General features: G+C 38.5%; 1 protein-coding gene across 5 annotated transcripts in view; it reads right to left on the bottom strand.

Moving 5' to 3' along the window:
• Positions 1–23384, bottom strand: part of WDR33 (WD repeat domain 33) — a 69071-nt gene that overhangs the window by 33498 nt on the left and 12189 nt on the right. For 3 of the 5 annotated variants that reach the window (XM_063166545.1, XM_063166541.1, XM_063166540.1), the window contains exons 2-7: positions 18474–18697; positions 16979–17047; positions 16436–16540; positions 15721–15816; positions 15104–15255; positions 13252–13349 (exon numbers count right to left, since the gene is read on the bottom strand). In XM_063166545.1, coding sequence (XP_063022615.1) covers positions 13252–13349; positions 15104–15255; positions 15721–15816; positions 16436–16540; positions 16979–17047; positions 18474–18677 — 724 coding nt within the window. In that variant the 5' untranslated portion in view covers positions 18678–18697. The other 2 variants (XM_063166544.1, XM_063166543.1) reach the window with 2 other exon arrangements.

The raw sequence follows: 23384 nt of genomic DNA, 5'->3' as shown, positions 1-23384 counted from the left end.
TCCTCCACTCCTTTAGGAGCAGGGGATATTCCTGATGAACTAGGAGTAGTGTGAAACAAAGAACCTACCTTTGCTCAAAGAATAACTGCAGAGTAATTAAATGTAATAAAAAATCCTGTCTAGTTGAATTCAGCTTTTCACATTTCTAATTGTAATACCACATGCTCACTTGTAACTCTGTGGAGAACAGGGACTTCCAAAAGGAGAATGGCAATTAAGAGTAATCCATATTCATCAATATTATCAATATTCCTAAGGGCTAAATTTAGCAAAGCAGCCAAGGGAAGGAATAATGCTTTTACAGAAAAAACCCTTTACAGTCATTTTAAGTAGGTGAGTCCCTGCTAGGGAAGCAACAAAGAGTTGTTGCTTGAAGATTTAAGGGCATAAAGCAACATCTGCAGGGAAAATTCATCTTATTATCCAACTACATCAGCTGACCTAAAATAAGCAAGTTTCTGTATCCTTAAGAAGGGCTGGTCTAACCTTTAAAAAAACAAAAACAAAACCCTACTCTTTTCTCTCACTGTATCAGCTGGTCCAATTAAAACCACTATTTCTGCCTATGAATTATGTATGGGGTAAGAAGAACAGAAGGCAGACAAAGAAAAGGCAGATTCTTCTTGACCAGGCACAAACAGCAAGCAGCAACACCCAGCACTCTATCAAGCCACAGACTCAGTAAGCCTTAGAAAACAGAGATCTCTTGTCAACAATTGGAAGTACCTAAGGATACAGAAATAGGTTTTATAGCTGTCCAGATTGTATTTCCCATGTGCAACTGTACCTTGTTCTCTATTAATTACAATTCAAATGGGAGAATTTTGTCTACAAATTTTTTTTAAATGTGTAGTTACTCCTTTCTAAACTCGGTTGTAGTAAAAACACCAAGAAAAATCTGGCCTGCACTTTTCATGTTTTAAGACAAAACAACTTCTAAAACTAATTTTTTTAAATTTTAAGGTAACTGTTTATCTTAAAGATAAACACAAATTTAGTAACGTGCAGTCTTCTGTTAAAATGCTTAAACTCAGAAATTAAATAATTTTGGTTTAGACATTACAGTCAAGACCTGGAAGAGGTATAGGAATGAACAGGGAAATATATACTCTGTAAACCAGTTCTTACTTGAAAGAAAAAGAAGAAAAAAGGTAGGTAACACCCATTTCACCTGGATGTAAAGGCTAATTTTTGTAAACACAGCAGGTCAACTTAGGAAACCCCTGGAGAAGCTGGGAATGTGATCCAGAGAAATGCAGCTTCAGGAACACTAATGCACACAGACAAATCTAGGCTGCCCTAGTCAATGGAGTAAAGCATCTACCTAAATCACTTTTTTCTTATTTTTTCTTTTAAAGCAAACTATTTCAATTTAATTGCGCATGGATTTTACAGCTTTACAACACAACCTGCAAAGTCTTTCAAGACTGCATAACTTTGACACATAAAAGAAAGCAGCAAATGAGTATTAAGGTGATAAAATGTGCCACTGGGACCATTATAGATGTTTATATAAAAATTATATATGCAAATGTAACAATTACATATATTTAGTGCATATATATATAAAAATAGGTATTGGTTTACCTCACTTACTACGTCAGCAGAAGCTTTAAAGATGCTGACAGCACACAATCACACCTTCCATCTTATTTACAACAAGGTTTTAATGCTTGCAGGACACAGGAAGTTCTGAAACTCCAGTGATGATTACTAACATACTGTTAGTTCCTAGGGAATGATGAAACATTTAGCATCTCTCAAGAAAACACCCACTAAACATGAATCCTTTTCAATCCACATAATGTGCATTTCCTCATGGATGTTAAAAGCTGCCAGAAAAAAATTTTGATTATTTTCAAGATCAGTTCCTGATGTCACATATGGACAGCTGAATCCTGCATCAGTAGGATTTTTGCTGGCTTTGGCAAAACAGGGGAATTCAGTATAACTCAGTACCCCAGGAGCTCTGGGTAAGTCAGGCTGGAAGAAATCTCCAAAGTCTCTTGGTCAATCAGCTGCTCAAAGCTAAAAAGTCAGAGCAGGTTACTCAGGGATTTATCCAGGTTCAGCCTGAAAACCTCAAGGACAGAGACAGCACAAGCCATAGAATTTAGCAAAGCTCTCACACTCTTCTACTGCCCTAGTGAGAGAACAGGTGAAAAAAAAGACCCTGAACATGAGATCATCTCTGCAGTGAAAATGGCCTTTAAAAAGTGTTTTCCACTGGATAAGAAAAGGAGACAAACTATTTTCTTTTTTAGAACTTTTAACTTTACTATAATATTTATTTTTATAATAACATATCTGGGACATCAATGAGTTTGAACTCATTTGAACTTCTGGGGATTCCCATTGAACTTGTACTTAAGTGGGAAATTACATATGAATACCATCTCTAAATTCAATTTGTGCTACATATTTCCAAATATTAAAAAATGGTGAAAATTTCCTTTTCAAAGGAGAATGTTTTACTCTATCAAACAGCTTGGGACAAGTGCCTCCCACAGAAGGTTGGAGGGAGGAGTGGAATATCAGCTCTTCACTGAATCCCAAGAAGACACTGAGACTTTTTTTAGTCTTTGAGGGTAGTGATTATTTATAAAGCCAGTAGGAATCTCAACCTCTGACGAAAAATAGATCTCAAGGAGCACTAGGCTTTATGTTAAGGTCTTTCTATCCAAATTCTGAGGGTTGTAAATGTGAATCAGAGCTACTTCTTCCTTAAATCTTCACACAGAGAAAAAAATAAAGCTGAATAAGGCTATCCTGGAGAGAAGTCAGCTATAAAGAGAAGTTCAATTGTAAAAGCATTGTATAATTATTTAAACTTGATTTCCCCAGCATATAACAATATGCTGCTAATAATAGGATTCTGAGCTCCGTTTTTTTCATCTATTCATTTTACCCTTTGAGAACTAAAATAGTTACAGTAATTACAGCAGTATTACAGCTACTAATTTATAAGGTTATTATGACTCTAGAGGTTTTTTTTTTAAAGTGATGAAGTTCAAAATACAAGATTTTAATACAATAGCTACAGTATTTTCATGATCTCCATCATTCTAAATAAACAGGCAGAGAAAAAGACCTATTGTACATGTAGAAAATACACATCTGCCAGCACACACAGAAAGCTGGGTTTGTTTTTTACTAAAAGGTATTTTTCTTCCCAATATTAAGCAGCTAAGGTAACTCATTCCTCAGCTTTTTGAAATGAAAATTTGAAGTTTACCCTCCAAGATCTTGGTGACTTGGAAGAAGCACCTGTTCTACTCCTGTTATAGTTAATGTTCAGCTTTTCAGGTTCATATTTATATATGTGAGCTCCTTTTAAAAACTAAGTTAGGTGAGCAAAATTTCTACAAATGGTCAAAATTCAGACAAAACTTCTACAAATGGTCAGAACCAGATGAAGATCACCTTTTGTCTTCAACTACAATATAAGTAAAATACTTGCAGTTCTTGTCTACACCAGCAAATTAAACTACAATGATACAACTATTTCTCTAAGTGGCTTTAGTTACATCTGGAACAGCTCTCACTACATAAATCCAGTGGGGCACACACAATATGAAAAATATTAAGAAAATACTATACATGTTAAAAGTATATAATTATATTAATAATATAATAAAATTAATAACTAGCTGATGCATTGAACTGGATGGCTTATGTAATGTATCAAAACAATGTTTGGCAGAACTAGAAATATTAGGTGCTTCCACTGAGTTAATAATTACAAGTAGTAATCTAAACTGTCTGAGATAGAAGAATTGTCAAACCTTGCCTGTGAAACTTTTTATAAGACAAATAAATTTTGAGTAGTTTTAGATTTCCCCTTTATAGCTAAACTTGTCATACTTACAGGTGTGCTGCTTTGAAGCTAAGAACTTAACAGCCTTAATACTTTTGAATTATTAAAAAAAAACTCTCCCAAACACCTCCCTTTATAAATTAATAAAAATTTCATGACAACTACTTTACCTGCAAGACACATTTATACTTTCAACAGCAAAAATTAAAATGTCCTCCCCAAGAAGTGCTTTGTTTTCCACAAAAATCTTATCTGTGAGTAGCAAAATTAAATGACAATTTTTATTTTTACTGTGAGATAAGGATCAGTCCTTGGAAAGTTCTGGCACTGAAGTTTGTAAATAAGTCTTGAGTACATGCTTGCATGCTTTACCTACTCAGCTACTTTCTGCAGAAGTACCTTGGTCATACTCCCAGCTGAAGTGAACCAGAGCTAACCTTAGAGCTGATGAGCCACTTCAGATATTTCAGTTTTAGAGCTGTAAAACAACAGAACTTAAAAAGAAGGAAAAGCCCACATAGCTTCACAAGGACTACTAAAGAAGATAATGAATTTTAATTGGCTTTTCCTAGGTGTAGTGAGATTGATGGCATCCCTCCCTCATCAAACTGTAACAAGCTGGGCAATCACCAACCACATGAACTTCACCAAGGGCAACTGCTGGGTTCTGCACTGGGAATGGGCCACCCTGGCTGAGTGTCTGACTGGAGAGCAGCTGTGGGAAGTCCTGATGGATGGAAAGCTGAATGTGAGTCAGAGGTGTCCTGGCAGCCATGGCCCAGCCGTGCCCTGGGGAGCCAGGCAAGGGGGGATTGGATTGTCCTGTTCTGCTCTGACCTGGGGTGGCCCCACCTCGAGTGCTGGGACACCACAAGATAAGACATGAAGTTTCAGACAGAGTTCAGAGGAGGCCATGAGAATTGTGAAAGGTCTGGAGGGGAAGCACCGCCCATGAGGGGAGCGGATGAGCTAATTTCATTTGTTCAGCCTGAAGAGACCTCACTGCAGTCTGCAACCTCTTGTGAGGGGAAGGGGAGGAGCAGACACTGATCTCTTCACTCTCATGACCTGTGACAGCACCCAGGGGAACAGCTAGAGCTGAGTCAGGACAGGTTTGTGTTGGACACCAGGAAAGTTTCACCCAGAGGATGGTTGAGCCCTGGAACAGAGTCCCCAGGAAGTGGTCACAGCACCAAGCCTGACAGAGTTCAACAAGGGTTTGGACAATACTCCTGGGCTGTGAATCTTGGAGATGACCAGGACTAAAGAGTTGGACTCCATGATTCTTGGGGGTCTCTTCCAACTCAGCACATTCTCTGATTCACTCCATGTTCATCTTCAGAACAAACACAGAGCATGTTCCTAACTCTGTTCAATCAGTTGGAGTCTCTACAAGCCCTGACAGAACACAAATGTAAGAGCTATCAGGGGTACTGCTCCCACACAGATCAGCACAGGTACACTCTTGGCACATTCTGCACTGCCCACTGGTGTCCACGTGTGTCACTCAGACAGGAAACCCCTGCCCCTCCAGTGGCTGACCCAGTGACTCAGGTTGCCCAAAATTATTCACAAAATGCCCAGTGTGACTTGCCAAGTTCCACCACACCCCATTCTCATCCCCACACTCACACTGTCACCAGCTTTTCTCAACCCTTACACAAGCTGTTGTTGTTTTTTCATATTGACACAGCCTCCACACTTGCCTCACATTTCCTATTGCTTCTTATTTCCAGCCACCTTTCACACAGATTTATTCAGGATTCTTGTTTATCCCTTTTCTCCTGGTCTGTTATACAATCCCATTTCAGCAAATTCCCGGTTTAAATTTTGACTGTGTCTTCCTAAAAATACAATGTATCACAAGCAGGATCAGCTTTCTCATGAGGAAGTTAATGCCAGGCAGTTATGAAAGGCATGGGAATAAAAGTCACTGAATTTTATGGAAAACAGCAAGCTGTCTCCCCATGTCCCAGGGTCTGGCTGTCCCTAGCAACATGTAATCTCAAATATGAGATTATGGTACCATTCACATGATAAAACTTGATGCTAAGTGTCTCACTACTAAATCTAGAATAGCACTCAGAGCTAAATGTAAAAATAACAGGAAATAATTTAAGTATGTAGAATAGAAATGATAGAAAGAAAATATCAAATGCTTTACAAGGTTTATGCTTACCTAGATGCACAAAAGCTTTTAGTGCAGTAACTGGAGGATATAAAAAGATAAAAGTTAAATAAAGAGTTTTGTTTAACTCATGGAAGTGGCATGACAAAGCCTGCAAGGTGAAGTTTCTAAGGATTGACATGGATAATTTTCAGCAAGGAACTGTGTTTTTCTATTTTCTGAAGACTTCCACCACTTATTCTAAAAGAGCTTCATTTTATCTGTGCTCTCTGAGGAAACAGTATGTCAGAAAAAGCGAGTCCAGTAAAAATCTAATTAATGAAGAGCCCAATTCTGAGTATTCATCCATGTAGGACTTTATCAGAGATGAGTTACTAATATAACTGGCTTAAGGCTAATTGCACAATTTTTTTTGCTGAGAACTTTTGCTATGACAGATACTGGTGAGTAGATACCCCAGAGGCCTCCATCCTCAATGGCACCCAGCCTGCCTCCTTTTCAACAACCACACTTGTACTGAGAAAGGAAGACTGATAACACCTTAACATCAGCATTCAAATGTCTCTGTAATTTAGGATTTTATCATTACTACCAATGTTATCTGCTTAGATGGTGTTTTTCCTCCTTCACAATCATGAGTAGGGCTGAATGACAAAGCTCTCACTGCAGGTGGGTCCTGTGCCCTACACAGATTATTGGGCACAATTATTTTTAATTCCATGTGAAGTCACAACTAATGGAAATTAAGTTCTAATCTCTCAAGTATTTATAACTAACAATCTGTAAAAAATAGTTTTACCTAATTCAGTATTTATTTGCCCCTTGCAATCAGCAGACACACAAAAGGAACCAGAAGCAAGAAATCCTAGCAATGCAGAGAAGTTCTTATGGAACTATCCTGTATTTCAGCAGCACTGAGAGCTGGCTGTCCTGGTTTCTCTGAGGTTTCTCATTATTTCTCCAAGCCTAACAGAATAGAAGGGTTACAAATACTAGTGTAAAATTTGCCCTTGGGCTCAATATAAGTGAGTGTAAAATTTTCAGCTTCAGGACAATTTTAAGGGATGAAAATATTTCAAAGTTTCATCTGAAATAATCTCTTTCTTGCATAGTGTCTCTTCATTCTTGTCTCATGAAATGCCTTCACAGAAATGTGCAGTGTAACTTTTTTATAGCACAATGCTGTGATTCATGTCTTGTGATCTCCTTTACCTGTTCCTAGAGAATTCTATGTATTTCCTATTAATTTTTCAGGATTTTCAAAAGACTGGTTCTAGGTAAGAATCAGAATCTAAGACACAGTATGCTGTACACTACTCACAAAATAATGAACTGCAGTTTTTAAGCATATCAGGTGCAACCAGCTCCAAGATCAGTCTTCAACATCCTCTAATTCTCCTGGAATTGTTTTAGGAAGCAGAGTAAAAGCCTGAAGCTATCACTTTATCACTCTTTTAATGGCAGTTTCTGTAAACCACCTCAAACTAGTGGTTCAGCCCCAAATTTTTGTTCAATCCAGAATACTTCAGAAATAGAAAGCCAACATAGCAGAGATAGTAAGTCAATATAGCAGGGTAGTTTCTTACATCTCAGAAGGATTTTTACTTCTAACACATAGAGAAGTGAATATTTCAATGAAGCCTACCTATAATAAAGTTTTCCATGCAGAGAAAACCAATGCACTTTAATCCTGAAAGTCATTATCAGGAAGAACACTGAGTTACCAGGTGACACCTGAACACTTTTTAGTAGCCTCAAGCAAGAAATGGGATTCTTCCCATCTAATATAGGTGATATCCACCATCCTAACAAGCAGCAGCAACTGAGATTAGCTACAAGCTCAGGAAAGGGTATGAGTATTGCCACTCCAAGTCCCTGGTGCTGCTTAACTCTGAACAAAGTGCAGAGAAAGATGCTAGGGAAATGTTTGTTGTGCAATACCTTCCTGCTATGAAGCAAGAAATTGTGTACAATATTTGTAAAATTTAATCTCACAAAGGTAAAGACATTTCCCAATGAGAGGAGGAAAGTGCATGAGACTGTAAGGAGCCCACCATGCACAAAGAAGCAAAGGAGCAGCAGCAGGATTACTGCCACAACACGAGCAGCAGAACAGCAGGGCTCTAAATCACAGATTGTGCAAGTGATCCTGTCTGTGTAGAGAAAATCTCTCACAGATCCACTATTAACACAAATTCCTTAACATTTCTTGTGCCCAATGCACATGGAAAGCACAGCTATTTGCTGTTCCTCAACTGATTTAGCTGCAACACCTCTCCTCCCCAGCTCAGCTTTGGCAACAGACTGATGAAGATCAGAGACCTGCAACATCAGCTGGCAAACAAAAATACCTACCAACAAAGAGGTGAGCTGGTCCAATACCAGCATTCCAAAACAGATAATCTTTTTAAGTCCAAAAATTCAAGGACTTGCCTTCTCTAGATTAATATGGTTGGTGCCACTATCAGCCAGGTCTCACTTCATCCTGAGCTTCTGTTCTAAGTAAAAACCTTGCAATGCAAACTTTCATGCAGGGATGCACCTAGGCTAGAAGATGTTTCAAATATACCTGAAATCCCAACAGCCTAAAGAAGCAATCCCCACAAAAAACTCCAGAAGGTTTAAAAAACAGGTCTCCTTACAAGAAACATGGTATTGACATACATGCACTTCTGGAATTTACTGAGTTTTCTCTCTTTGTTGAGACAAGGGGGAAAAAAGGAAAAACCTCATATAAGGGTAATAAAGTTGGAAACAGAAGTGTTGGGGTTTTTTTCTTTAAAATTACCCAATGTAGAGTTCAATTATACTCCAAGAAAAGGAAACAGTTTTAGAAATTACTTGCTTCAAGGCTAAGAGATGGATAATAATACATGTTCAAAAGTGAGGGACCAAGCTGAAGATGTAGCTCTGCTCCTCAAGTTCCTTTAATCCATGGAACTCATGTCTAAATTAAGTTCAGGATTTGCTATTTGGGAAAAAAAAACTCTGAAGAGATCCTTCACTTTCAGGCAGGAAGCGCAGAGAACACAAACCATACAATAGATTCAAACAGCTTAAGGGGATTCATGGTACATTGTTTGTTAATAAAGACTGAGAAATGGAAAAGAAGGAAGGAATAAATCCCTCAGTTATTTCAGTATGAATAGAGGTGGAAACACTTTTTCAGAACCTGTGAGCAGACAGAAAGTCTATTCACAATTGCTGTGATTTCTGCAGGCACAAACACATGGGTTATTTTGTAGTGTTAAAAATTCGATGTTGTTAGAAATGGTGCATTTCAAATCCAGGCAGAATGCAATAAAATCCTAATTACCTGTAATTGTTTGAATAAGCTAAGAAAAATCTTTTGCCAAGTCTACCATACTGGCTGAAAGATTGTTTAATGCATCACCCTATTTTAGAGACAGAAAATAGAAGAGCATAACTATAAAGTATTTTAAAAAGCATGGGTTACACCATCGTTCAGAGAGCTAGGTGGAGTCATCCTCCCCAAAAGAACTATTTAAGGCAGGTAACTCTGAAATCCTGGGAATACAGAGCTCATCTACACCTCAGAATGAAAACATTACAGTCTTCCCAAGAACTCATTTTTACTGGACTCTGTGAGAGGAAGGAGAAGGAAGGAGAAGGGAACTGAGAAATCCAAAATCTATTTGTAGCCTCCTAACCCATGATGTTGTGCTGGGAATAATTAAGGAATCATGTGTTTATTAATGACCTACCCAAAAATATTCCCAGGGATACATCAGCACAGACACATTACCCAGAATGTCACTGCTACCAGTAAAATCAGCAATAGCATTAATTTCTCATATAAATAAAGGGACATGAATGTTCTACTGTTTTTAGTTATTCACTAGATACTTTTAGCATTACTAAAAGCCATTCACGTGTATATTCTTACAGAAATACTCCCAGCATTAACTTCATTGCAACAGTTTAGACAAAAGATCTGAGATCATTTTATTGGAAATGCTTTTCAGAGGAACAGATGATTGTCATGAAAATAAAATGTTGCTACACTATAGCCTGTTTTCCATGGCTTATTTTTAAAAGAACATTTTTTTTAACATCACTAAAGCTCCTACCTATGTATTTTATTAACTGCACTCACTACCATCATCAAGATGCTGAAATGACAGAAATTCACAGAGGTAAAAGCAAGTGGTGCAAAATCAGGACCACAGCAGCTCTACCTCAAGAGAAAAGGGAGTGCCTGTGCTGTGGGGAAGCAATGACACTCAAAGCTATTTCCTCCACCTACAAGTTCTTCCAAGATAATTGGAATTATTTAAAGATGGTTCTCCAAGAAAACAAGAATTTAATGCTATTTATTTCTTTAGGGTATTAAAAATGAGCCTGATAAATCTGCATGTTCTGCTAACAAAATGGCCAAACTCCCCCTGCTGTGCCCTGGAAAGCTGTGGTAGTACAAACAACAGCCAAAGCAACATTAAGCAGTGAAAAACTGGCCAGCAAAAAGGGACTTGGAGATTGAAGAAATGAGACTCAGAACCTCTGGCACAACCCATCAAGAACCCTGGAGGGTTTCCTGTTCACCTTCACTTTGAGGAATTCAAGGGAAGTGGACACAGTTAATAAGTATCTCATGCAGCCCATGAATTCACAGGGTAAACTGCAGGGAAAATGCAGAGCCTATTCCAGACAGCTGAAAGAACTGCAGGGAAACCTCAAGAATCCATCTTATGTAATTTACCACTTCCATTGTTTCTCCAGTACTCTTCAGAAGGGAAGTCTAGAATTGTTGCTTCAGGCCACTTTTAAGAAAACCATTTCAATAAACAACAGGAATAAATATTCATTTGCTCTAGTGCAAGCAAAAGCACCTGCAGTAAGTCTGTGGAATTCTGTCTTTTTTATAGCAGCAAAGCTTATCCCAATAACTTTAATGCACTCTACAGAATTGCTTTAAAAGCATTCCTTACCATTAGAATCTTCAAATCTGTTTTTTAAAAAATGTTCCTTGTTGTTGAAAGATCATTCTGAGCAACAACATATTGACATATTATCCCTGTGAGTGCTGATCTTTTTAATTAATACATCTGACTGTTAATTGATAGCTACATTTGACTTATAATTCTGTGTGGCAACTTGAAAAACACCTTAACATGTGAAGTGAAACTCTGGACCTAAAGGACACTGTAGAACTCCTTCAACTGCACAGCACCAATATTATCCAGAATAGCTGTATGATGTGTGAAAGTAGGAAATAAAAATAATTTCCCAGCCTTGTATTTGATCTAAACAATGTACAAAAAATCCCTTTGACATGGTGGCACCAAAAATTTAATTTACAGATCTCTGACTGCATGGCAATGGCATGAGCAGTTGCACAACTGGAAGGCTGCACTCCGCAAAGTATTACAGGTCACACTTGTAACCATGTAAAAGCAGAAAGCACATGGAGAAGCAAAAGCTGAAGATCAATACCCTAAATCCATAAGCACTGATCTCCAAATAAAAGAGTAAAAGCTCGTATTTTCTACCAAGAAAATGATGTTACCCATCAGCTCTTCCAAATAACTCTTCTGAGCATATTTAAAACCAGTCCTAGAGACTAAAGCCAAATCAAACCTGTATACCTGCAGAGACATCCTCCCAACAATCAGGGGTTTGGGTATTATTTTTGCTGTGGTGTGGGGGATGTTTTTGCTGTTGTTCTTTGAGTTTAGGTTGGAGTTTGGTGATTTTTTTCCTTATCTAACAGTAGAAACAAGGAATAATCTCCCCTGCTCAATTTTATCCAAAGATGGTAAAGTTTTCAAACCACTTCCAACTTATATGAGTAGTGAAGTGTATTGTGGCTAGATGATATAAGCAGAAGCAAATGTATTCTTTATAGAATTATGTGCAAACTAAAAATTGGATATTGAGATGTATAAACTAAGAAACTATAGGATAATTCTATCTGAGGTCTACTCACAATCAAATGTTAACATACACAAGGTAACAGAAGAAAATGTAGTGCAAGTTCTGCTCTCTATAGCCTAAATTAAATTCTTTTCTCCTTCTACTTTACACAGAACACTGAAAGAACACAGAAGTGGAGGGATTTTTATAACCTTGACAATTCTGCATGGAGGCAATCCCTATTTCCTCCACATGGTTAGTACATACCTGGAGGAGGGCACAGGATATGTTTAGGGCAGAAAGATTTCTTTGTAAAGCATCAAGCAGAACAGTCCCTATCTGTTTGAGGCCTTCCAGAGTAACAGATGTAAAGTACAGAAACTAGAAATTTGTTTGCCAGGTCCTGCAAAGAACACACCTACCATAATGTCTATGGACACATGCTGTTAAAATATCACCACTGAAATAATGCTGAAGCTCAATGTCTTTGCAAAGTAGTGGTGTTTAAAAGTAACATGCTTATAAATCAAGAGACCTTAAGAGTCATATGAAACATGGAGAGCTGTACTTCATAAAATATGGAATGCAGGTCCAAGTTGGAGGCATGATTTAAGAAAAAAATTCCTTCATTTAGGAAAGCACTGAACAAGCTCACACACCTGGAACTGAAAGCCCATGTTTTTATTCCCTACCTTCTTTGCAGTTTATCTGCAAATCTACAGTCCTCAGTCTCATAACAGCCTTTTAATATATTCTTATTAAATTATGTACCTTGGACATCTCTGCAAAAAAGGAACAGCTGTCAGAAGCTATTACTGCTCATTAGGATTGCAGAAAGAGAAGGAGAAAGGCTCAAGAAGGTCAGTGGAAAGGCACCAGAATTTAGTGTACATAGATGTTGGGCAGAAACTTTAACCACACCTAGGATTATCTGCCTATGCTATAAATGATGTGATTAAAATGTACCTGTTTTCTCTACTGAAATACTCTCTTCCTCTTAAGGAATGAGAAATAACCACCTTGCCTCTGAAGAAATCAGAATGAAAGGTATGCCCCTGAGAAGAATGGAATCCTGTGCATGAAGATGCATGTTCTGAAATAAGAGCAGCCACAAAGATTAAGCCTTGGAGAAAGATAAATGTATTCCTGATCCAGAAACAGCTGCTTTTACCTAATTAGGAGCAGTAAAAATGTCCTTCTATCTACCTCCATTGTTTAGAGCTCAAGTGGAGAGTAAACAGTGTAATGCCCTTGTGAACTGCAGCCTCTCTGAATAGAAGGTACCTATGGCAGCAGCCAAACAAAAACTTGTTTGGAGCATTAAGAAAAAAATTGTAGACAAGCTGATACTTCTGTATTGTGAACATCTAGTTTAAAAAAAAAAGTTTTCCCCCTCTTGAAATACCCCAATCAGTACTTTTGGTACACATACCTCGAAGAATTCTCTCCTCATGGCAACGTAGAAAGTCCCAGATTCTAACAGTGCCGTCGTCAGAGCATGTAGCAAATTTATTATCCGTGGGTGAGAAACTGTTACATGAAGACACACAGCAGGGGAAAGAAGTCAGCATTTAACAGATTATCTATGCTTCTCAGACAGGGCAAAATTATACTGTAATGTGTTATACACTGAAGGAGGCATTTGAACAAAGGCACTTCTAAGTGAATACAGTGCCTGCCAAAGGGCACTTCACCACAAGACATGAATTCAGCATAGGATTATTATTGCATTGCAGTCCCCTGTCAAATGAGGAAAAAATCTGTCATTTATTCTTAGCACCCTCCTATCTGTGACTGCACACAGTAGTGCCTTCTCTGCAGGATGAGAAGCAACATCAATATGGTTTGGTAACTGTCAGCCTAGATTTTCATGTTTGGTAATACCACAAGAAAGTGACACTGCATAGAAGCTCAGGAGAACAGTTCTTAGGAAAAAACTCCTCTTCAGCCACAGGTGCTTTGCAGCAGAGAAGCAAAACATAAGGGAAAGCTGGTTACAGGAAAATGCTACTCGGTTTAACTGTTGGGGGGAAAAAAATCCTATACAAAATGAACACTTATAAGAGCAATTTGGAAACATTCCCTCTTATTACACCCCACCAACAACATGAAAAGAATCCTACAGACACGTAAGCAACTCCCAGGTTCAGCAGTTAACACTGATTGATGAAAGTCACTGGAAAAGCAAGGAGTTATTTAACCATGTGAATAGGGCCAGAATACCTCCAACAACTGACAGGCACTCAACTTTCTTTCTGGTGCAGTGAAAGACCACAAGGAGCCCTTGTGAAATCCTAGATCTTTATGATCAAGAAAGGGCCTAAAGCAGTAGAGAAATTCAGTGCATGGCCATGATAGTCAGACAGTAACTGAATACAAAGTAAGCACTTCTCATAACCAAACTCTGGCAGAAAATGCTGCACCCTACCAAGAAAAATGGTGACTTTAGTGGAAAGTGAGTTTGTGGCAGTGAACCCTTATCACCATGGGCCAGCACCTCAACCCAAAGAAACACTGTTTTAGCACCATTTGGGATCTGCAGCTTCTCTTCAGGCTTACTTTAAAAACATTTACTAAAAATTATATGCAGGTTTGCTCTAGAAACACCCTTCATTTACATCTTACTGATAAGTATCACTTTGGATTCGATTTTTATATAGACATTTGCACAACTGAGGCATCAACACTGAACCAAGAGAATATCCTACAATCTTCTTTTCAATGGCTTTCTTACAGTTTCAAGCTTGAAGAACCCATTCAGTATTAACATTAGACTTCTGTATGTGGTAGTCTGCGTGGGTATTTAGTATTACTGGAAGTCTTGGCTTCACCAAGCCAAGCAGTTCTTCACTTTATTTAGTGTTTTATTATTTTGTGAGAACTATGCAGGTGTTTTATTTCTGAAGGCTTTATATTTTATTCAGTTAAGATTATTAAAGACTGAATTCTTTATTTGGAATGAAATTGTTGTCTTACACAGTGCGTATAAAAAGGAATAACTGATACACATCGTCACCATATAAAAATGAAAATACCAGTGCAAAATGCGGCAGACAAATACATCTCTAACATATTGCAGAGGCGGATACTGGGACAATACTAATTCAGAAAGGTGCCAGCAAAACGGTGAGAATGTGGAAACAAAAGGAAATACTGTGTTTATGTGGTGCAGGAAGTCTCCCAGAATCTGACAGAACCCATGCATTTCTGCACCCAGAATACACTTAGAGAACAGTCTAATCATGGCAATAGGTACTACAGAAAATGGTATATTGTGTATAAACCTGGCCTCTCTAATCGCCTCCTTATGTGCCTGGAACATCTTGACGTTGTTCATGTTGGACTGCCAGTATTTCACATATCCCCCGTGGTCTGCTGTCAGCATCCACATATCATTGTGTGACCAAGTCATAGCCCTTACAGGGCTGTCGTGAGCCTGCAAATTCAGAAACAGAACTTCTAGCAAACACATTCCAAACTCTCTGATCCACACAAACACTGAAGTTACTACAGTTCTGACTAACAGCTGCAATGAGGAAACGAGAACGATGATCTAATTACATTCAAAATGTTGGGGGGGAAAATCCCTTACTCTGTACACAATGGCCTTCTAAATAATAAGAGTATTTGCACTTTGTTTCCAAAGTGTTTCTTTATTATTACAAATACTCATAGTACATTCTTGAGAACAGTTAATACAGAAGATGGAGGTGGAATGAGAGGCATTAAGTGAATTGCCTGTAGCCATGGCCTGACATGGGATCACAACAGGACAGAAGACCTCTAAGGCTCCCATCAGCACTCAGACCACAGACCCATGATGAACAGGGTGAAGATGTGTTCCTAAAACATGCTCCAAGACCTCAAGGAAATACAAAGAAATCTTGACAGATTACTTTACCTGCAATATTGTTTCAAAATTGAAAGTCAGTCCATTCCATAAAGTGAACTCCCCACTAGATGCACCAGTGACCAAGCGTCTCCCCTCAGGAGTCCACTGCAAAAGAAACATTTAACTAAACTGTGCAATATAACATTCAAATATTTCTTTACAATTCTCCAAATAAATCATGAGCTTCTTCAGGGACTCTGTGGAAATGGAAGCTACTTAATGACTTTCTAGAGGATGTGAGAAGGCAAAAATGCAGAACTGTGCCAGAAGAATTTTGACTTTTGTAACAACAGGACAAAGCCCACTGTGAAAACAATGAAAAACTCTAGTTGTAAAGATGAAACAGCTTATTGGCACCAATGCATTTCTAGCACATAATATCCATACTAAACAATACTTGTGACATCATGGAAAAGTTGTTAAAAGCTGCTATGAGACTCCAACAGCACAGAGACCAAATTTCCTTTCTTTTGAGACATGTCAGGTCACGGAAATGTCACAAGGAAGGTAGGAATTGCACCCCAAACTCAGAGTAAGAACTCTTGTGTACTCAGACTTTACCATTTATTTTCCTAAAGCTCTCCATAGAAAGACTGGACACAGAAGTAGTCCATACACTGCACATGCTATTTTTATTTAAAGATGCTTTAACTGCCATCTTGTTAAGAATCAGTCTAATTTAAATTAAGACAACACAACAAAGTAATTCCAACACTGTACTCACCCTGACAACAAACACTGGGCATTTTACTTTATTAGTAGATGTCCGAACAAATTTTGTTGTCACAGCATTCATAGGGTTGTTCAGCATTCCTATAGGAGGGACCAACTGGAAGAGAAGAAACAAAAGATTTCCTGATGACATTTAAATCACAACCTTCAAGAAAAGAACACAGTCTAAACATCCATTTTTGGAAAAGCAAGGTTGTAATTCACAGGGATATTAGCAGAAATAAGTTGGTAGAAGGGTTTCAAAGTCTGCATGATTTAAAAACACAAACATCCAGAAACAGCATCTTCAAGAGCAGCTTTGTAACCTCAGTGCATGATGAAAGTTCTTATGTACAGAAATTAAAAGCCTGTCCAACCTTAAGATCCCTTCATGGACATGGATTCCAACAGAACAAAATGCAGAGTGAAGATACCCTTCACAGCTTTAAGGCTTTCTGCAGATACAAAAATAACCTCAGGTGACAGGCAGAATCTTTCCTACCTTCTGGACAAATTTGATTTGCACATTATCAGTGAACAGGAAAATTTCACTTACATCATTGTAATATCCTGCATCGGGCTGGATCGCTCGCATATCTCGCTGGTCTCTCTGCCACACTCTATTCTGCAAAGAAGAAAACAACTCCTAGTTCATAACAGAGCATTTCCTTGTTAAATAACAGAAAATAAACACATGGAGATCCTGACTGGGAAATTCTGAAGTGCTCCAAGGATTTTAGAATGAACTGTGTTAAGATTTTGGACTCAGGAAAAGGAACACGTGGAGTTTATATTCTGTAAGAAAAGGAGTCAGGAATGTTTAAAGTGTTAATTTCATCAGATTGAAGCAACTCCAGGAAAGCAGCAGTCCTATGTAACAAGGAACATTATTGTGGTACTCTGCTGCCCAGTGTCAAAGCTTTATATTTACACCATTAACAGCTGTGCTGATGAGCTCCCCATGAAATCCACAAAAGGACCTTCCGCAGAGCCAGCATAATGACAACACCTTCAAAATGCCAAAACTTAGAAGACCAAGGGATAACAACACCTTCAATCACTTAAATTTTGTGAGTTGCCAAACCAAACCTTTTCAAAAACACTTCTCATGAATTTAGAATTACTTATTTTGGCTTTGTGCCACAGACCCTACTGAAGAGCTATTTAGCAAAATGATGAGCAAACATTTCTAGAGGCCCGATTTCAGAGGGGAAGGGGCAATGGTTCATCTTCCATTTTGGGAAATTTCTATTTCAAAACAAAACCAAGAACGTCTACATTATTTATAAAATATAAATACATATAAAAGTTCTTTATGAAAAGCTAAAGGAGTGTGGCCCTTGTTGATGGAGTGACAAAACTATCCTTTGTCCCCTCAAAAAGGAAAGAAGCCCAGAAGTTTCTCTCCTTGATTAGGTAAAAACAGGACAATACAAACATAGGCCTAGGGGACTTCACCTCAAACTTAAAGATAGCTAATTGGACAGAAGCCAAAAAGTCCTGCCTAGGCAATCTACTAGAAAAAGAAGTTTTCTTATAATATTTACTAGAAAAAGAAGTTTTCTTATAAATCTATAAAGGGTTTTACCAAGAGCAAGAACCTCTGGCACATAGCTTGGTTTTTCTCTGTTTGTTATTTTGCCTTTTATTAAACCTTTTTGTTTCTAACACTGCAACAGAAGCCACCCTGCTAATTTTTATGCTTCCAAGAGTAGCTGAGCTATCTTGAGTGTTTTATAGACTTCCAAGAGCTTATTAGTCCCAGCTCAAGAAAGCTGCTATAACAAAAAGCCAGAACATTACACAAGATATTCAACTGTGCACCAACTTGGAATTTCAAGACAAAATACACAACACATGTAGTTTTATTGCCAATGCTCAACCTTCCCTTTTTATTCACAGTATATCAAATTTACAAGTATTTGGAATTTTGGTTAAAAACACAGCAGTAGCTCTGCCAGTATTCCACATTCCTCGGTGGAAACCGGAAAGCATAATCCCAAACATCAGGAAAAGATTTCTAACCAAAACACAAAAATGCCTTTACTGACCTCCAGATATTTGATGACAGAAGGGTTGTAGTCGATGGTCTTTCTGTTGACAGCTTTCCTCATGCGCTTCCCGTCGAAGGTGAGCTGCTGCATGGCCTGCTGCTGCGCGAAGTCGGGCCGCTTGTAGAAGAGCTGCCGCGGCGCCTGGTGCTGGAAGCGCGGCATGTGGAAGAAGCGCGGCGGGGAGCCGATCTCCGTGGCCATGGCTGCGTCCTGCTGCGAGGCTGCACAGGGACACGTGTGAGATATGTCAGCAAATCATTGGTGCTTAAGGGGAGAATGTGTTGTTATGAGTAGAAAAGGTGACCCTTTTCTAAAAAAAGTTGCGGAGTGCACAGGTTGGGCTGGTTGCTGCCAGGGTGGAGTTCTGTTTGTTGTTGTCACCTGTCGTTTTCGTTAACTACTGTCACAGACATCTTTTCATGTAAAATCCTTTCCTTAGGATTTTTTCTCCTGAGAAGCTGAAAGGCCTCAGGAACAAAATGTAAACAATGATTATCTGCTGCTGTGGAATGCAACAGGCCAATTGTGGTGGCGTTCGCAGGGCTCCCACGATGAGGGAAGAAACAAGAATGTTGACTCCATGTTTCAGAAGGCTGATTTATTATTTTATGATACATATTACATTAAAACTATACTAAATGAATAGAAGAAAGGATTTCATCAGAAGGCTGGCTAAGAATAGAAAAAGAATGATAACAAAGGCTTGTGACTGACCAAGACAGCCCAGACAGCTGACTGTGACTGGCCATTAATTAGAAACAACCACATGAGACCAATCCCAGATGCACCTGTGCATTCCACAGCAGCAGATAACCATTGTTTACATTTTGTTCTTGAGGCCTCCCAGCTTCTCAGGAGGAAAAAATCCTAAGGAAAGGATTTCTCATAACACATGTCTGTGACAGAAACTATGCTATGTAGGATACTTTTTTAAAGAAAGGACTCGCAGCGAAATAGCAGCCACAGGACACCTGAATCTTTCCGAGAAAAAGAATTTATTGCCCTCTTATCAGAAGAAACAAACTTCTTCCTGTGCTGTTAGGATTCAGAGGAAGAAGCTGACACTGACCACACAGAATCCTGTATTTGAATGGAATTTATGCATCATGGATGAGGTGTATGAATATGCAACAGGTTATTGCTTTTAAGGGTTAATCCTTTGTTCACGTGGGTTTTCTTTCAGGCTTGTGCTGCCCAGAAAAAGGTACCCGGACTGTATGTAACTCTTTGTTTCTATTGTCTCATATTGCCCTAATTCAAATGGTCCAAATTATTATTACTGTAATTGTATTACTATTTTTATAACAATTTTATTACTCTTAAATTTTTTAAATTAAAAAATAAACAAGTGATTGGCGTTTTTCACACTATAAAAATTATAAAATCCAGCAAGCCCCTGAGCACAAGCAGCCGGGAGACAACTACTGCAGAATTACAAAATTCCTGAAGGCAGCAGGAGAACAAGGCTTCGTTTACAAATGAAAGAATACGGCCAGAGTGGGGATGGGGTTCCTCCAGAGTCATAAGGGAACACCCAAGAGTGAACATCCTTGACAGATACCATCAATCCAGATAAATGAAAGATACATTTGACTTTGGGGACTTCCCCTGACATGATCAGTGCCTGCCACTACCCAGGAAGCAGCGACTGTCCAGCCCTGCACAGTGAAAGAAACCTTCATACATATGCGGGGTTACAGAAGAAATTGGGGCACCTCTGCCTCAGGCACAAAAACCTGCATCAAACAGCCCTGCTGGAAAGGCACTGGTGAACAGAGGGGGCTCTGATGTGACAGAGGTCAGATCTGAGTTCACCCTGTGCTCATCTCGACGCTCTCTCTTTGGCTCGGGGCTCTGGGGACCGTATTTTGGTCGTGGAAATAAAACCTTTTGCATTTATTAGTTTGGATTTCTGGCTGATCATTTATAACACAGGCATTGCTGGAAGCAAGACTTCTCTACAAATTCATTTCCCACAGAGCATGATAAAAATCCCACTGCAGCATCTCCCCTAACTTTAGAAATTACCATTAAATGTTCATTACTGCATGTAATAGAAAAAAGGAAATAGCAGATTTCTTTAAAAAAGGCTACATAATCTGCTTGTAAATTCATGGATGTACTTTCTTACATACTCAAAATACTTGTGTCCTCAATTTGAAAGAGCTGAAAAGTTGTTTCACTGCCAATTTAAAAATTTTATCTAGCTTTTTTTTTGATCTCAGTAGTTTAAAACATTTCCCTTTTTAAGTAGCAAAATAAAGCTAAGACAGAAATGCTGAGTATAAGAGACCATTTAAAGCAGCACAGAGTTTGATTTTGTTTGTTAAGAGGTTCTGTCCTGTAAGTCTCAGGCAGTTTGGTGGCACAGAGCAGTGAGCAGCTCTGCAAACTCAGGCCTTACACTCTCCTTTCCATGTAACAAAGTGTGAGAGCCAGCTCCTCACTGCACAACTCCCACACCAAGCAATCACAGCTGTTCTCTATTCAAGAGAATAAACCAGCTCATTTCCAGGAGTGAGGTAAGGAAATGTAACACCTTGGGCAGGTGTAGCATCTTATTAGACCAACTTGGTAACTGGAATGAAGGGGGGGACACAGAAAACAGCTTTCAAAAACAAACCTTCATCTGAAGGCTCATTTGCCTGGAAGTTGCCCCATTCCAGGCATCCAGGTGGTCTAAAACCAGACCCCAGGTGTGTCTGATTGTCCCCAGACCCCCACTGGAACACAGCCAGGACAACATTCAGGATGCCTGAAACAAGGTACCCAAACTTCCCAACACAGGAATCACTTCAGGACCCCCAAAACCCATCTCAAATTGTCTTACTTGGCAGGAGACATCAAACTGCTGTAAAGAAGGTTTCAAGTGTTAAATAGCAAAGGTACAGTTTTATTGCTGGGGGTTTATATTGAAAAAGAGAAAGTGACTTCTCCAACAAGCTGACATTAAACTTACAAGTCCATTAACTCTCCTAAATGCAGTTATTTAACAGTCAGAGAAAATAAACCAACAAAAACAAATAATCAAAAAACCCCAGGAACCCAGATGAAATTTCTAGTACTATTCTTTCTCAAGTCTGAAGTTTGATACTCCCTTATACCAGTGAGTGCTCTAAACCAGAGAGAAAAAGATATTTTTTCAAAACCTCATCTATACTCTCTCTAATGGGCAATGCAAAAATAAATGACAAGAACTGAGACCAAGAATGTGGACAAGGATCTACACTGGGGGGCTTCCAAAAACAAAAAAACCAAAAGATCAGCTATCATTTGCAAGAAAACATCACATCCCTTTTTAGGGAAACACTGCAAAGCACTTGATTTTCATGTTCCAGGGAATAAAAATCTGCTGAAGAAATCTAATTTTCTGCATTACTGTCATTGGTAAATACAGCATTAGGTGTGAGATGGGTCAATTTAGACTGCAATAGTTTCAGGTGAGTGCAACCAGTGTCTAGCTTAAATCAGCACAAACAACCTTCACTTAAGGTGCAATCCATAGCAGCAAAAAGTAGGACCAAGGGCATAAAAAAGTTAATTACACCTCTTGATGCCTACAGATCCTTTCACACTCATGATTCTGACAAGACAACAAGTGACACAACTATAACATGATAAGGGACATGACACAGGATCACAAAAATGAAGCATTTATATTCTGTTTCTTCAACTTCATCCAGCTGCTTAGGACCACTTTCTTCTAATAATTGCTTCAAATATTATGTTTTCTCCACATAATACTCTCATCCCATCGTGTGTGCATATGGCCAGTATATAATCTATGAATAGATAAATAAAAAATGTGCACACACACATACATTAGGGCATACACACACCAAGTGAAGCTTCCAAACAAAGCAGCTTTGGAAAGAAATGGTTTTGGCTCACAATTCTCACATGAAATCAGAGCATTTTTTTTCCAAAGTCTCCCATTTGAGTCAGAAAAATACACCCATTTAATGGTTATCAGTATCCTGCTTGGTTTGTTGGGACAAACCAAAGCCTCAGCAGGCTCTCTTTAAGATCTTTTTATCAACTACAATGTCAGAATTCAGCATGTCTGTTAGCTAAAGCTCCTTTTGTACTGGCAGTGTGAGCAGGAACATGCAAACAAATATTAGAGGACACGGCACAATCCACTGTAGTAATATCTTATTTCCTATTTTCAGCAAAGGACCAAAATTTTCTTTATTTTAGAGTCCATCAACAGGAGTTTAAATGGAAGAAATCACATTTTCCTTAATTCACACAATTAGAAGCAACAACAAGATTTGTTTCCAACATCTGGCATAAGTCACTTCTCATTTTATTGTTTCTGGACAGTAATGTCACCAACCAATTGCTTTTTCTTCTAATTCATTAACCCTTATCATAATGTGAACTAGGTTTATTTCTGTATTCCACTTTTCCATGCATCCTTATCAGTTTTCCTCTTCTTGTCCCCATGAACAGCCCTTTCAAAGCCTCACACATTTAGAGATATAAATTAATTTGAGGATATAGAGCCTACAGAGCAAACCCCTAGTGGGGCCATAAGGATGCCAGGCCTATTAATGCCATCAAGCAATCAGAGAGATTTTACTGGAGAACACAATTAAAAATGAAAAAACTCACAAAAACCTCACAGATAAATGCCAGAGCAGCATGGAGGAGTAAAGGCAGATGGATTTGGGCAGTTTTTGTTTCTTAAAATGAGCAAAAAGTCACATATGGTATTAGTCAATGCTAAAAAATGGCAATCACTGAATTTATATTTTAATAAATTAAGCCAAATAAGACTACAAAGGTAACACTGGCATTTAACACAGTAGCATTATTACTTTATCATCTTATTTGGATATGATTGTTCCTTTTATATAAAAATGAACCTTCCATTAAGTTTTGACAATTGACAGACTGCAACTT

Source organism: Melospiza melodia, chromosome 12 (assembly GCF_035770615.1).
Source record: "Melospiza melodia melodia isolate bMelMel2 chromosome 12, bMelMel2.pri, whole genome shotgun sequence".
In the NCBI taxonomy this organism is placed as follows: Eukaryota; Metazoa; Chordata; class Aves; order Passeriformes; family Passerellidae; genus Melospiza; species Melospiza melodia.
The sequence above is the reverse complement of the archived record's forward strand: the minus strand, read 5'-3'. Positions and strand labels throughout refer to the sequence as shown.